This window comes from Festucalex cinctus, chromosome 2 (assembly GCF_051991245.1).
Source record: "Festucalex cinctus isolate MCC-2025b chromosome 2, RoL_Fcin_1.0, whole genome shotgun sequence".
Lineage (NCBI taxonomy): Eukaryota > Metazoa > Chordata > Actinopteri > Syngnathiformes > Syngnathidae > Festucalex > Festucalex cinctus.
In genome coordinates, this window is record NC_135412.1 from 10,604,817 (window position 1) to 10,617,853 (window position 13,037).

A 13,037-nucleotide genomic window follows, 5' to 3' on the forward strand; every position below is an offset into this window, starting at 1 on the left:
CTCTTTTGTGTTAAAAAAAAAAAAACACAAAAAATTAACATTAACAATTAGCTGCACTGATGTAGCTTGGCCCTGTTATCTATCAAACTGAACAATATTTTCAAGTCCAACATTTCATCATATAATCATCATCTAACATAACATCTCAATAGAAACACAAGACAAATTCACTTGTCACAGGATTTTATTTGTAGCCAGGATGAACATTTGTAAGAATTTTAAACAACCAATCTGGCAACTGACCGACAGACGTTTGTCTGGAATGCTTTTAAGAACACAGAAATTCAATTTCCCATTTTTTCTTGTGCCTTTTAATATTCTTCTCCTTCCTCCTCTCCTTCACCCTCAATGGAGTCGACTCCAACCTCCTCGTAATCCTTCTCCAGAGCCGCCATGTCTTCCCTGGCCTCGGAGAACTCGCCCTCCTCCATGCCCTCGCCCACGTACCAGTGCACGAAGGCGCGCTTGGCGTACATCAGGTCAAACTTGTGGTCGAGGCGGGCCCAGGCCTCCGCGATGGCGGTGGTGTTGCTCAGCATGCACACGGCCCTCTGGACCTTGGCCAGGTCTCCGCCTGGAACCACGGTGGGAGGCTGGTAGTTGATGCCGACCTTGAAACCGGTGGGGCACCAGTCCACAAACTGGATGGTGCGCTTGGTTTTGATGGTGGCGATGGCGGCGTTGACGTCTTTGGGCACCACGTCGCCGCGGAAGAGCAAGCAGCAGGCCATGTACTTGCCGTGGCGAGGGTCGCATTTCACCATCTGATTGGCGGGCTCGAAGCAGGCGTTGGTGATCTCTGCCACGGAGAGCTGCTCGTGGTACGCCTTCTCAGCGGAGATGACGGGGGCGTAGGTGGCCAAGGGGAAGTGGATACGAGGGTAGGGCACCAGGTTGGTCTGGAACTCCGTCAGGTCAACATTGAGGGCACCGTCGAAGCGAAGGGAGGCGGTGATGGAGGACACGATCTGGCTGATCAACCTGTTCAAGTTGGTGTAAGTAGGACGCTCGATGTCGAGGTTCCTGCGGCAGATGTCGTAGATGGCCTCGTTGTCGACCATGAAAGCGCAATCGGAGTGCTCGAGGGTGGTGTGAGTGGTCAGGATGGAGTTGTAGGGCTCCACCACGGCGGTGGACACCTGAGGAGCCGGGTAGATGGAGAACTCCAGCTTGGACTTCTTGCCGTAGTCGACGGACAGACGCTCCATCAGCAGGGAGGTGAAACCTGAGCCGGTGCCACCTCCGAAGCTGTGGAACACCAAGAAGCCCTGGAGGCCAGTGCACTGGTCGGCCTAAGGACACAAAGACCAGGAACATGACATCAGGACACAGACGAGTGTTGACACGATCTCCATAGAACCATGTTTACTGTTTGTAAAGCTACACACCAGTTTGCGGATCCTGTCCAGCACCAGGTCAATGATCTCCTTGCCGATGGTGTAGTGTCCACGGGCGTAATTGTTGGCGGCGTCTTCCTTGCCGGTGATCAGCTGCTCGGGGTGGAAGAGCTGACGGTATGTTCCAGTGCGCACCTCATCTGAGCATATTCAAAAACATTAGTTTCATACAACACGTAGAAGTAATCAAGAATGACAGTTTTACCAATAACAGTAGGTTCCAGGTCCACAAAGACGGCTCTGGGGACGTGCTTTCCAGCGCCAGTCTCGCTGAAGAAGGTGTTGAAGGAATCATCTCCACCTCCCAGCGTCTTGTCGCTGGGCATCTGTCCGTCCGGCTGGATGCCGTGCTCCAGGCAGTACAGCTCCCAGCATGCATTGCCGATCTGGACGCCGGCCTGTCCAACGTGGATGGAGATACACTCGCGCTGTGCGGGGCAAGAATATAGTTAGTTTCCAGTGACACAGCTGTACCTAAAAGTGATATCAAATTATTCTACTGCGCCCCCATCGTTAGCTGCAGGCATTGCAGCATAAGACGCCTCCCTGCTGCATGACAAACACATATAGTCGCTGAAGCCCCCCTCCCCCCAACACACACGCACCCACGCAAGAATAAAACGCCCTTTTGTTATGTGCTGTCTTTTTTTTCTTTTTTTTTTAAACCCTTCTCTTGTCTTTCCTGCATCACTCTCCTCTCTTGGCAAGGAAATGCAAATAAGACGCGCATGCGCGTCTACGCTCTCGTTCTGGAATATTCCACTTGCTCTCCTCCACCGAGGATGCACAATCACGGCGTTTTATTGGTGATTTAAAAAAATAAAAATAAAAAACAAAAAATCCATTGCCCAGTTGAACTCAACGTAGTGGAAATTTCAGAATGTCAAAAGACAGGCGAATCCACATGAATTCGTCAGAAAAACAAAACAAAAACAAAACATTAACCTGTGTATTCTAATTCAGGATTTTTCGATGCATGTGTTAGTCCATGCTTAAAAATAAAAGCTATTCAATGATGAATTAATAAAAAAATGTTTTTATAAATTAATAATGAGCTGCAATCGAAAAGCATTCATTCATCCCATCCGAGCCCCTCCCTGCCATCCGACGTCTTTTGCAAGGTGTCGCAGTTATTTCTTCACATTTTTGTAAATAGCCCCAAGTTTGGGACAGAAAAATAATCAAGTATAAAAATAAATATCAAGAGGATTTTTAAAAATATATGCTATTTATAAATATTTGTATTTGGTTGCTTCTCCCAGCTGAGTACCACCAGTCATTGTTCGCATCCACGCACGCACGCACACAGCATCGCAACCTGCTACAAACGCTGTACATCAAATCAAATTGATAAGACTTCATGACTTCATGAAATATATTAATTGTTAACGGTGAAATCATTTGTGCAAATTAAAGACATTCCAGAGCCAACGACGTCGTGCTGTAAGGAGTCGACTCGACAATCTCCTTTTTATCCCTGCAAAGAACATTTACAATAAAAAAAAATGTAAAAAAAAATACATTGTGCACATTATTGAACTCACCATGTTTTCGTGTAGGGCTCAAAGCAGGAGAGAGGAGGAAGAAAAAGATTTTTTTTGTTTTTTAAAAAGACGTTTGCGTTGCGTGTTGTACCCAACGGGGTCGATGCAACAACTGCTGAATGGGAGGGAGGTGCTTGCACATTTATACACGCACGGCAGCATTGGGCAGAACGAAAAGAGCACTCTACTGCCCCTTGTTGGTGACATTAGTATCATCTTTTTTTAATGAAATTCTCCGGTGTGCACTGCAATACACAATACTGTGCTCAAAATCAGATATGATTGTGATTACATTGAGAATTTGACTATCTTCCCCACAATCACAATGCAATCATTGTTCATAGCTCAAATGTGTGACCGTTTATCATCTTGCAGACATGGAGAAAGCTTTCCATGCATGCAATTCTTTAGGCGTGTTATTTAGCAATCAATGGAGAGAAGCGCGGGGTACATTCGTGTAATCTAGCCTTTGTGTTTTACTGGCCATTTTCTACTTGAATTTTGCAACATTCAGAATTTATTTTTCTTATATATTTATTTGTGCTTCTAATATGTAATGATTTATCTATCTATCTATCTATCTATCCATCCATCCATCCATCCATCCATCCATCCATCCATCCATCCATCCATCCATCCATCCATCCATCCATCCATCCATCCATCCGTGCAATAATCTATATTCTAATGAGGACCCTGCCTGGGAAAATATCATTATAGCATTGCAGAAACAGAAAACCTGATAGCAAATTCACAACTTTGGACATTTTTTTAACGTATGTGTCAGATGCGCCTCATTTGCCGCTATTGCACAGTTGCACAGGCTCGCCGTGATGGCCGCCCGCCCTCTTCTCCACCCTCTTTTGTGTCCTCATTTTCTGCAGTGATGTCATCCAGTGGGCCGATCACATGACCACCGCATCACTCGGTCGCTCTCTCTGTGGTTTTGGGGCGTTTCCTCACTTTCTAACCTCTCTGCGAACCGAAAATGACTGCTGTGGATTGTTGTGACGTGCAAAAACAATGAGATGTGGCTTTGTGTTTAGTTTCACAGCACTTATGTTGGAAGAAGGCCTCGTAAGCACAGTTTTGCTTGACAGAACACTATGGAGTGCTTAGGGACTATAGTTAGAAAAATGAATGTATGGATGGATGGGTAGATGGATGGACAGGCAGCTAGACAGACAGACAGACAGACAGCGAAGACTTGAGAACAAAGTCTCCTCCTCTTCCTCCACCTCCTCCTAAGCAGCAGCTGTGGCAAAGGGAGCGTGGAAGCAGCTGCACACCGAGAGTAGAATGCTGAAAAGATGGGAGTGGTCCTTTCCTGGCACAAAAGCGACGATGCTGCATCGTGTGAAGAGAATACGACACCATTCCCCAATGACAGAGCATATTTTCCATCCATCACAGCATAACCATATTCAAACAGCAATACATCACATTTTTGCCTTGCAGCAGAAGAATTGGGATTATTTTTGTCTTGTAATGCTATCCTCCAGTGTATAAAAAAAAACAACAACAACAACATTGAAGAAAGATTTTATCATTGTTAATACAAGTGTCAAATTAGCTTAACCACGGTTAAAGGAGATATATTCTGCATTTTGTCCCACGTTTTGTTTCTTCCAGAGCATGAAATGTTCACTGCTACAACTACTGCAAATGAATAACACTTGGGCGATGACAAATGCAAATTTCTCGATGCAGGTACAGATATCATGTAAATTAGCCTAATTTGCAAAATTCAGAACAGCTCACTCAGAGACTTTTTTTCTTTAAATAGACAACAAAGGAATGACTTGTCTATGTAAACAATTAAAAGCAATTCTCTGTGCTACAGGGCGGTAAAAAAAAAAAAAAGTCTACACACCCCTATTGAAATACAAGGTTTTTGTGACATAAAAAAAAAGAACTCTTTTCACCATTAACTCATTTGCTCCCAAAGACGTATTTATACGTTGTTGTTTTTTTTTTTTGTTTCTTTTATGCGAGAGCATGAAGAAGGCTTTGATGCATCCTCTGAACTGAAGAGAATGCTTGTAGCAATGGTAGTTATGACAAAAACGGCCAGTAGGTGGCAGCTGAAGATAGAAATATACTTTTTTTCTTCTTTTTTTTCCTGATGAAAGAAGAGACTCTAATCTTACTTTTGGTAGGTTTCTTGTTTTTATTGCAATAGAACACAATATTCTGCCTTGCAAAATCAGTCACAATCCAGTAAAACAGCCAGGAGCGAAGGGTGTTGCTTCAGTGAAAATGCCTGGGAGTGAATGAGTTAATGTGAGATATAACCTGCTCAATTGAAAATAAAAATGAAACATTTTTGTAGTTGCATAAGTGTGCACACCCTCATAACTGGGGCTGAGGCTGTTTTACATCATAATCATAACCTGCCGCCATTTAAAGTGCTTCTAATTAACATGTTCTGTTCTAATAGGATTTTCATAACTGGTCTTTTGTTGTTGCTTGCTTTATAGTAGAAAGTAGGGATGTCACAATAAGGGCAATATCGTGATATCGTGATGTTAAAACTGCCACAATATCGTCGTCGTCATGTTCACAATATTTAAAAGGAACACATCTGTTAAAAAAGTCAGGTTGATTTCCATTTGTGCAGGTCTAGCACCCTCTAGTGGCTAGTTTATTAGTGCAATTTAATTTTCATGAGGGATGTTTTGGCCTTCTATGTTTAAAATCTATGCCAATTGTCAGCTGAAGGGGGACCTAATTTGCTTGTGAAGCGATCAATGTCTTGTTAATGCAAGCACACATTGCATTAACAAGTAAGTGCCTCAATATTGTTATTAGAGATTGTAGGTGGTTTATATGCATTGCTGTTATGTACAAAAGCACAATATTGTGCTTTTTTTTAGTATGAGCTCTTCTTTTTTTTTTTTTACAATAATGTGATCTTTTTTTAAATATCGCCAATTGTGATAATTATTGTTTCGTTACCTTCATATCGTGATAATATCGTATCGTGATGTTTGGATATTGTTACATCCCGAGTAGAAAGCATGAAAGTGTTGCGCTAACCTTAACTGGGATTTGGAACTGCTCATAATTCCTTCCACCTTGACTATGGTAGCTCCAGGTAGAGAAAACCAGCCCCAAAATATGCAAATACAGGAACTTATTTGTTGTGGCAAAAAACACAAAATCATATTAGCACCTTCCGTCTATTATGCTCCATTAAGCCAGGAAGTAGTCTGCTTTATTTTCCCTTTTGGTAACAGTTCAACATTGGCAGAGGTCATTAGCATAAAACAACACATGTTCAGCAATTTACTAAAGGGAATCAGCTGATGTGGAGGGGGCCTCTGGCATTGAATATCTATTTTAAGCCGCGTCACATCTAAAAGGCAAAAAAATGCAAGCCTTGGAGGAACTTGTCAAAGAATTTCTTTTGTTATTAGCAACCAAGATGCTTCGCTCTTTAATAGTATTGATGTTTATGATCTATTTAACACCATGTATTGCATTAGCCATGCTCTGTTATATACTCACCACAACGTATTGAACACTGTTCTCAAAAGCTGAGTAAGTGTGCAATCATTTTCAAATGGGACATCAGCGTGAAGGAGCCAGGAAGCAGCCTCAGTCTCGCAGGGCAGCTGCTGCAGGGTTGCTGCTATTTAAGCCAGGTCATGTGACAACCAGATAAAGGCGGTCTTATGCGGATACTGGGGCTGTATCCAGGCAACGGTGCTATTCATCCCCTAGCAACGGTTAAATCTTGTGAGGAGGAATGGGGGTTGGGCCATCTGCGCTGGTACATGACTGGACAGGATGACCTCATTTGTCAGCTAAATCCCTTTGGAAACAAAGATTGGGCACGAAATCAGTCTGGGATGAGAAAAATATCTGTTGTTTACTTGATAAACAAGAATCAGCCACATATTACAAATACTGCCTCGTAAACTTGTCTATCTTGTCACTCGGCGATAACAACACTTAAACTTAGCTTTTTGCTGTGTGTGGCCAATTCAAACGAGTCGACTGTACAACCTAATGGATATCGCCTTAACAGCTCAATCATTTGTATTATGCATGAGACTGAGCAAATCAATAATGTTGCCTGTCTCGTGCCTCTCATAACTGTAGAGACCTAAAAGCTATGATGTTGACACATACAAGCTATACATTCCAATAAAAACAACAAATAGGAAGGCTTTTGTAATACTATTATAAAAATTGTGTTCCAATACCCGTCAGGTGTTCTCACTACATTGCCAGTACAAGTAGTTCTTTTAACTGCTTTGTATGTTTGAGCATTTATTTGATGCCGTTGGCAATCAAGTGCATGTTCTCGTATGCTCTTGCTAGACCTTTATCTGGATATAAAGAATATCCAATTAAAAACTTACATGACTTCATGAAAAGCTGCATTCAATATCCTTTATAAGGCGGTGAATACATCACACATGTATACAAGTTGGACCTTGTAGTCTTACTAGTGTAATTGTTACTTGTCATACAGCTGTTTGAGCATTTATTTTCCATATCCATGAAGGAGTAGTAGGTAGTGTGCTGCTGCCTTTCATGGAGACACACTAGGTTGGATTGTTGGCCGGTGCCCCAATACCAAACCACTACCAGTCAAGCCCAAAAAATAAATAAATAAATAAATAAATAAATAGATAAATAAATAAATAAATAAATAAATAAATAAATAAATAAAATGGTTGTCCGAGGTTTCAGCAGGAAGCATTCCGCCTAACAACTGTGCCTAGCAAATCATTTGAGTGACTCGCTGTGGCGACCCCTGATAGGCTACATAAAAATATCACAAGAAAGACAGTTCTGTTATTGCGGATGAGTTGTACAAGTGTGTTGGATTCTTACTAATAACTACAAAGAGTGTATTAGTACATGAACCTCAAGCTGTACATCAAGGATATGGAGTAAATGCTTAAATGTCTTTCATTTGTTTTGTTTTATGAGAGCTTATTTAACATGATGCTTCCAACTAACTGTCTGGGGCCAGCCTGCTGGCAGCATCACGCTGAAATTACGCAGCATTTTCCTCTCAGTTAGCCATGCTTGCTGCACAATGCCGGGTGGGGTCAGGGAAGTGGTTCGTGTGACCGCGGTTGGGATCAGCCAATAGATAACCGCGGAGGGTTTGCGTCCGGTTGATTGACAGGTGACAGCCCAATAATAAGAGAGTACTTGAAGTCACCGCTCCGATGACCAACCAATGGCAACACAGCAAGCGGCGGCGCGAGGGAGCGTTAGTATAAATAATGTCGAGAGTCCCTGTAAGCGCCATAACGTCTTACATCGACCGCGTTACAGTCGAATTGTAAGACATTCCTCAACGGACTTTCTCGTAACCTCCTCGATTGGCAGCTCAAGAAAAGCAAAATGGTAAGAGTGGTTTTACAAACTTCCACGAGTTGCTCACTATGATTGGCGTGTTTATGTGCCATATATTGGTTTAGAATGAGAGTAGCTGAATAACAGATGGAGGTCGAAATAAATGGCGATTTATATTTATTGTTTCATTAGGTGTAGCAATACGTCATGAATTGTGTTCATAATATGTGACATTTTCCTATAAATTTCCTACTGGGTGGACACGTAGCAAGTTGACTGACACCGATGATTGCTCACGCGGCATTATTGACTTCCGCCTAACAGAAAGCCTGACCGGCCATTTTCTTTTTAAAACTCCGTCGAATCCAAACTATTCGCTTCTACGCAGACCCTAAAGTGTTGCGCGTTCTGATGGGCAATAAATGACCCACGCCCAGAGTCACCCAATCCCGGGAGAGGAGGAGGAGGAGGAGGAGGAGGAGGAGGATGGGTGGGGTGGGGTGGGTGGATGCTGAACCAATGGCACCGTTGTCATGTCGCAGTGGCTTCAAAAATGCATGCTAGTAATTTAACCTGCTATGGCATATGTTAAAGTGGCAGGGCACAAATAAATTGATTTACACTACCGCTGAAACGCTGACAGAATAGCTAATGAAAAACTCAATTTTAAAATGCGGACTTTTCCCCCCCTACACACACACAGCGCGAGTGTATCTCCATCCACGTTGGTCAAGCTGGCGTCCAGATCGGCAATGCATGCTGGGAGCTGTACTGCCTGGAGCACGGCATCCAGCCGGACGGACAGATGCCCAGCGACAAGACGATCGGAGGCGGGGACGATTCCTTCAACACCTTCTTCAGCGAGACTGGCGCTGGAAAGCACGTCCCCAGAGCCGTCTTTGTGGACCTGGAACCTACTGTTATTGGTAAAACTGTCATTCTTGTACAAATAAATTACTTCTACGTGTTGTATGAAACTAATGTTTTTGAATATGCTCAGATGAGGTGCGCACTGGAACATACCGTCAGCTCTTCCACCCCGAGCAGCTGATCACTGGCAAGGAAGACGCCGCCAACAATTACGCCCGTGGACACTACACCATCGGCAAGGAGATCATTGACCTGGTGCTGGACAGGATCCGCAAACTGGTGTGTAGCTTTACAAACAGTAAACATGGTTCTATGGAGATCGTGTCAACACTCGTCTGTGTCCTGATGTCATGTTCCTGGTCTTTGTGTCCTTAGGCCGACCAGTGCACTGGCCTCCAGGGCTTCTTGGTGTTCCACAGCTTCGGAGGTGGCACCGGCTCAGGTTTCACCTCCCTGCTGATGGAGCGTCTGTCCGTCGACTACGGCAAGAAGTCCAAGCTGGAGTTCTCCATCTACCCGGCTCCTCAGGTGTCCACTGCCGTGGTGGAGCCCTACAACTCCATCCTGACCACTCACACCACCCTCGAGCACTCCGACTGCGCTTTCATGGTCGACAACGAGGCCATCTACGACATCTGCCGCAGGAACCTCGACATCGAGCGTCCTAGTTACACCAACCTGAATAGGTTGATCGGTCAGATCGTGTCCTCCATCACCGCCTCCCTTCGCTTCGACGGTGCCCTCAATGTTGACCTGACGGAGTTCCAGACCAACCTGGTGCCCTACCCTCGTATCCACTTCCCTTTGGCCACCTACGCCCCCGTCATCTCCGCTGAGAAGGCGTACCACGAGCAGCTCTCCGTGGCAGAGATTACCAACGCCTGCTTCGAGCCCGCCAATCAGATGGTGAAATGCGACCCTCGCCACGGCAAGTACATGGCCTGCTGCCTCTTATACCGCGGCGACGTGGTGCCCAAAGACGTCAACGCCGCCATCGCGGCCATCAAAACCAAGCGCAGCATCCAGTTTGTGGACTGGTGCCCCACCGGTTTCAAGGTCGGCATCAACTACCAGCCTCCCACCGTGGTTCCAGGCGGAGACCTGGCCAAGGTCCAGAGGGCCGTGTGCATGCTGAGCAACACCACCGCCATCGCGGAGGCCTGGGCCCGCCTCGACCACAAGTTTGACCTGATGTACGCCAAGCGCGCCTTCGTGCACTGGTACGTGGGCGAGGGCATGGAGGAGGGCGAGTTCTCCGAGGCCAGGGAAGACATGGCGGCTCTGGAGAAGGATTACGAGGAGGTTGGAGTCGACTCCATTGAGGGTGAAGGAGAGGAGGAAGGAGAAGAATATTAAAAAACACTTGATGGGTAGACGGGAAGTTTCTCAAAAGCATTCCAATCTGTTGGTCAATTTTAAAGTATGATGTTAAAGTTTGAATAAAATATGGCATGTAAAGCAGTTCTGTTTTCATGAGTAATCCGTTATGTTTTTTTGCATTAATCCACTGCTACTTGGAATACATAATGCCACATCAGCTTCTTATGATCAAATCACACCATGGAGACGCCCTTGATCACTTTAAAGTCTAGTGCGCCACCTGCTGGTGGGCCTAAGCGATAAGAACTGACTGGTATCCTCGTTCAAAGTCAAAATGCAGACAGATCCTGTCCTTGGTTGCTGGAGCCCATGCCTGGTGACATTCTGGCAAAGATGACTTGGACTGGTTATGTCCAAGTCGATTTTAGTGAAATGGTTGACAATCAAATCAAGGTAATTTTGAGGCATGTCCTCTTTAAAGAAGCAGCAATCTTTGTGCTTTACAAAATGGCCACACTGGTAGTCCATGTTTAAAGAGCTTTTTTTGGTTTTGTTTTGTTTTACAGCTGCTTTGGAATAGATTCACAAGTATTTTGTGAGAGTATTTTTTATTTTATTTTTATTTTTTATTTTTTTTTACACTGCAGCAACTGACCGCTCAAAACTAAGAGGTGTTATTTAAGAGGTTAAAAAATAATGGAGCATTGTGGGTTATACAGGAGCTTGTGACTCTGAAGTGATCAGATTTGTCCGACTGGGACTCAGACAAATGAGACCAAGATATTTTCAAAGGTTTTTCCACCATTACCATAGCCTGTAACCTGTACAACTCAATTGTCTCATCTTTTAGGGAATGGAATTAAAAATAAACTTAATGTGGTTGCACATAAAGCAAAGCAATAAATAACACGATAGAACACATGTTCTACATTACCCAGTCACCATTTATGCTTCTAATTCGCCACAAAATCCAAATACATTTCAGCTGTTATATGAGGACTGCGATTGGTTGGCAACCAGTCCAGGGTGTCCCCCGCCTACTGCCCAGAGCCAGCTGAGATAGGCGCCAGCAGCCCCCGCGACCCTTGTGAGGAATAAGCGGTCAAGAAAATGGATGGATGGATGTTATATGAGGCTTCTTCGCCTCACATTTTTCTCTACCTAGCAGAAAAGTCTTATTCACTAGTATGTATTTGCAACTATTAAAAATCAAAATTCTCTTCACCAGCTGAAAAAAAAAGAAGTCCCAATTATAGCATGACGCTGCCCTACCATATGCTTCAATGTAGTACGATGTGTTGTGTTTGCACCAAACATGCATTTTAGAATTATAGAGAAAAATGTCAACCTTGATTTTACGAGACCATAAGAAGTGTCCCCTTACGTGGGAAATGTTGCTAAAGCCACAGAAAAAAAAACAGAGAACATGCACTTAACAAATTTGACGTGTGTTTTAACCAATACGCCGTCCTATTCCCTTGAATAAATGAATGAATGAATGATATGATATGATATGATATGATATGATATGATGTGATATGATATGATATGATGGTAGTGGAAAGCAGTGAAGTGTCACAAACCAATATGTCTCTAGTAGTAGCATATTTATTTGCATGCAATCAGACGGAGAAAAACAAGTCAAATTTGGAAAAAAAAAGAAAAAAAAAGTCAGCTGGCTAAGAACACTAGAGGGCAGTATTGCTACACGACTGTGCAATCAGGCTCATTAGAAACACAGGATTAAATTATTTTTGCTTGAATGAGCTCATAATTCTCTTCTTTCTAAGTCAACCACTAAAAAAGTAAATAATATTCTGCCTTGAAAATTAATATGAAATATCAATTAATACCAACTCTGGAACTCTGTATGATCTTTTAACTTAGTAAAGTTAGGTTGATCTACTTGATTTATTGATTTAACAAAAAAAAAAAAAAGAAATTTGTTTCTCCCATAAACGGAACAATAGCTGCAATGTACGAATTATTATTATTTTTTTCAGAAAGATGTTGCCTCTATACCTTATGTTTTTTATTTTTTTTTATTTTTTATTAAAACAGCACTTTGGTCATCTTTTTTTCCCGGACTGACGGATTGATGGATGGACGGACTGACGGATAGACAGATTGATGGATAGACGGATAGAGGGACTGACGGATCAGTATACAGGATGAAATAATTTAATAAATTCTGTTTCTGTGGACAGACCCATTGGTACAAGTGGCAGAAGAGGCTTTGCGTAACCTTAAAAACACGTTTGTTGTCATTCTACATGTTATGTGGCTTATGTTTACCCAGAGACTGAAAATGAAAATCAGCTTTGACTATATGTATGTTCAAGCATGGTCGCTTTAGCAGTCAAGATTTCAAAGTGACGTAAGTATATGTCAAATTGGGCTCTGTGCTGACATCAGACACCTCTAACTGCGCACATGTTGAATAATAAGCTTTTGTCAGCGTGCTCCTTGTTGTCACCCGGCAGGACAATGTCTTTTCTGTGAGTGAGTGACAAGAATGCCCCCCTTTATTGAGACCTTCCCACTCGCACATTCCTCCCTTGCATGATCCCCACACTGGGCCCGC

The 13,037-nt window shown here is 43.4% G+C and overlaps 2 protein-coding genes across 2 annotated transcripts; one reads left to right on the plus strand and one right to left on the minus strand.

Annotated features, from left to right (window-relative positions):
* Positions 1-166: 166 nt before the first annotated feature.
* On the minus strand, positions 167-3,102 carry LOC144013668 (tubulin alpha-1B chain). The gene is made up of 4 exons (XM_077512785.1): positions 2,942-3,102; positions 1,603-1,825; positions 1,389-1,537; positions 167-1,292 (listed from the first exon to the last, which is right to left on the minus strand). Exons 1-4 carry the CDS (start codon positions 2,942-2,944, stop codon positions 312-314), a joined length of 1,356 nt encoding a protein of 451 aa, XP_077368911.1. The 5' UTR covers positions 2,945-3,102; the 3' UTR covers positions 167-311.
* Positions 3,103-8,146: 5,044 nt separating this feature from the next.
* Positions 8,147-10,594, plus strand: LOC144013669 (tubulin alpha-1A chain-like). The gene is made up of 4 exons (XM_077512787.1): positions 8,147-8,314; positions 8,967-9,189; positions 9,264-9,412; positions 9,509-10,594. Exons 1-4 carry the CDS (start codon positions 8,312-8,314, stop codon positions 10,487-10,489), a joined length of 1,356 nt encoding a protein of 451 aa, XP_077368913.1. The 5' UTR covers positions 8,147-8,311; the 3' UTR covers positions 10,490-10,594.
* The last annotated feature ends 2,443 nt before the right edge of the window (positions 10,595-13,037 follow it).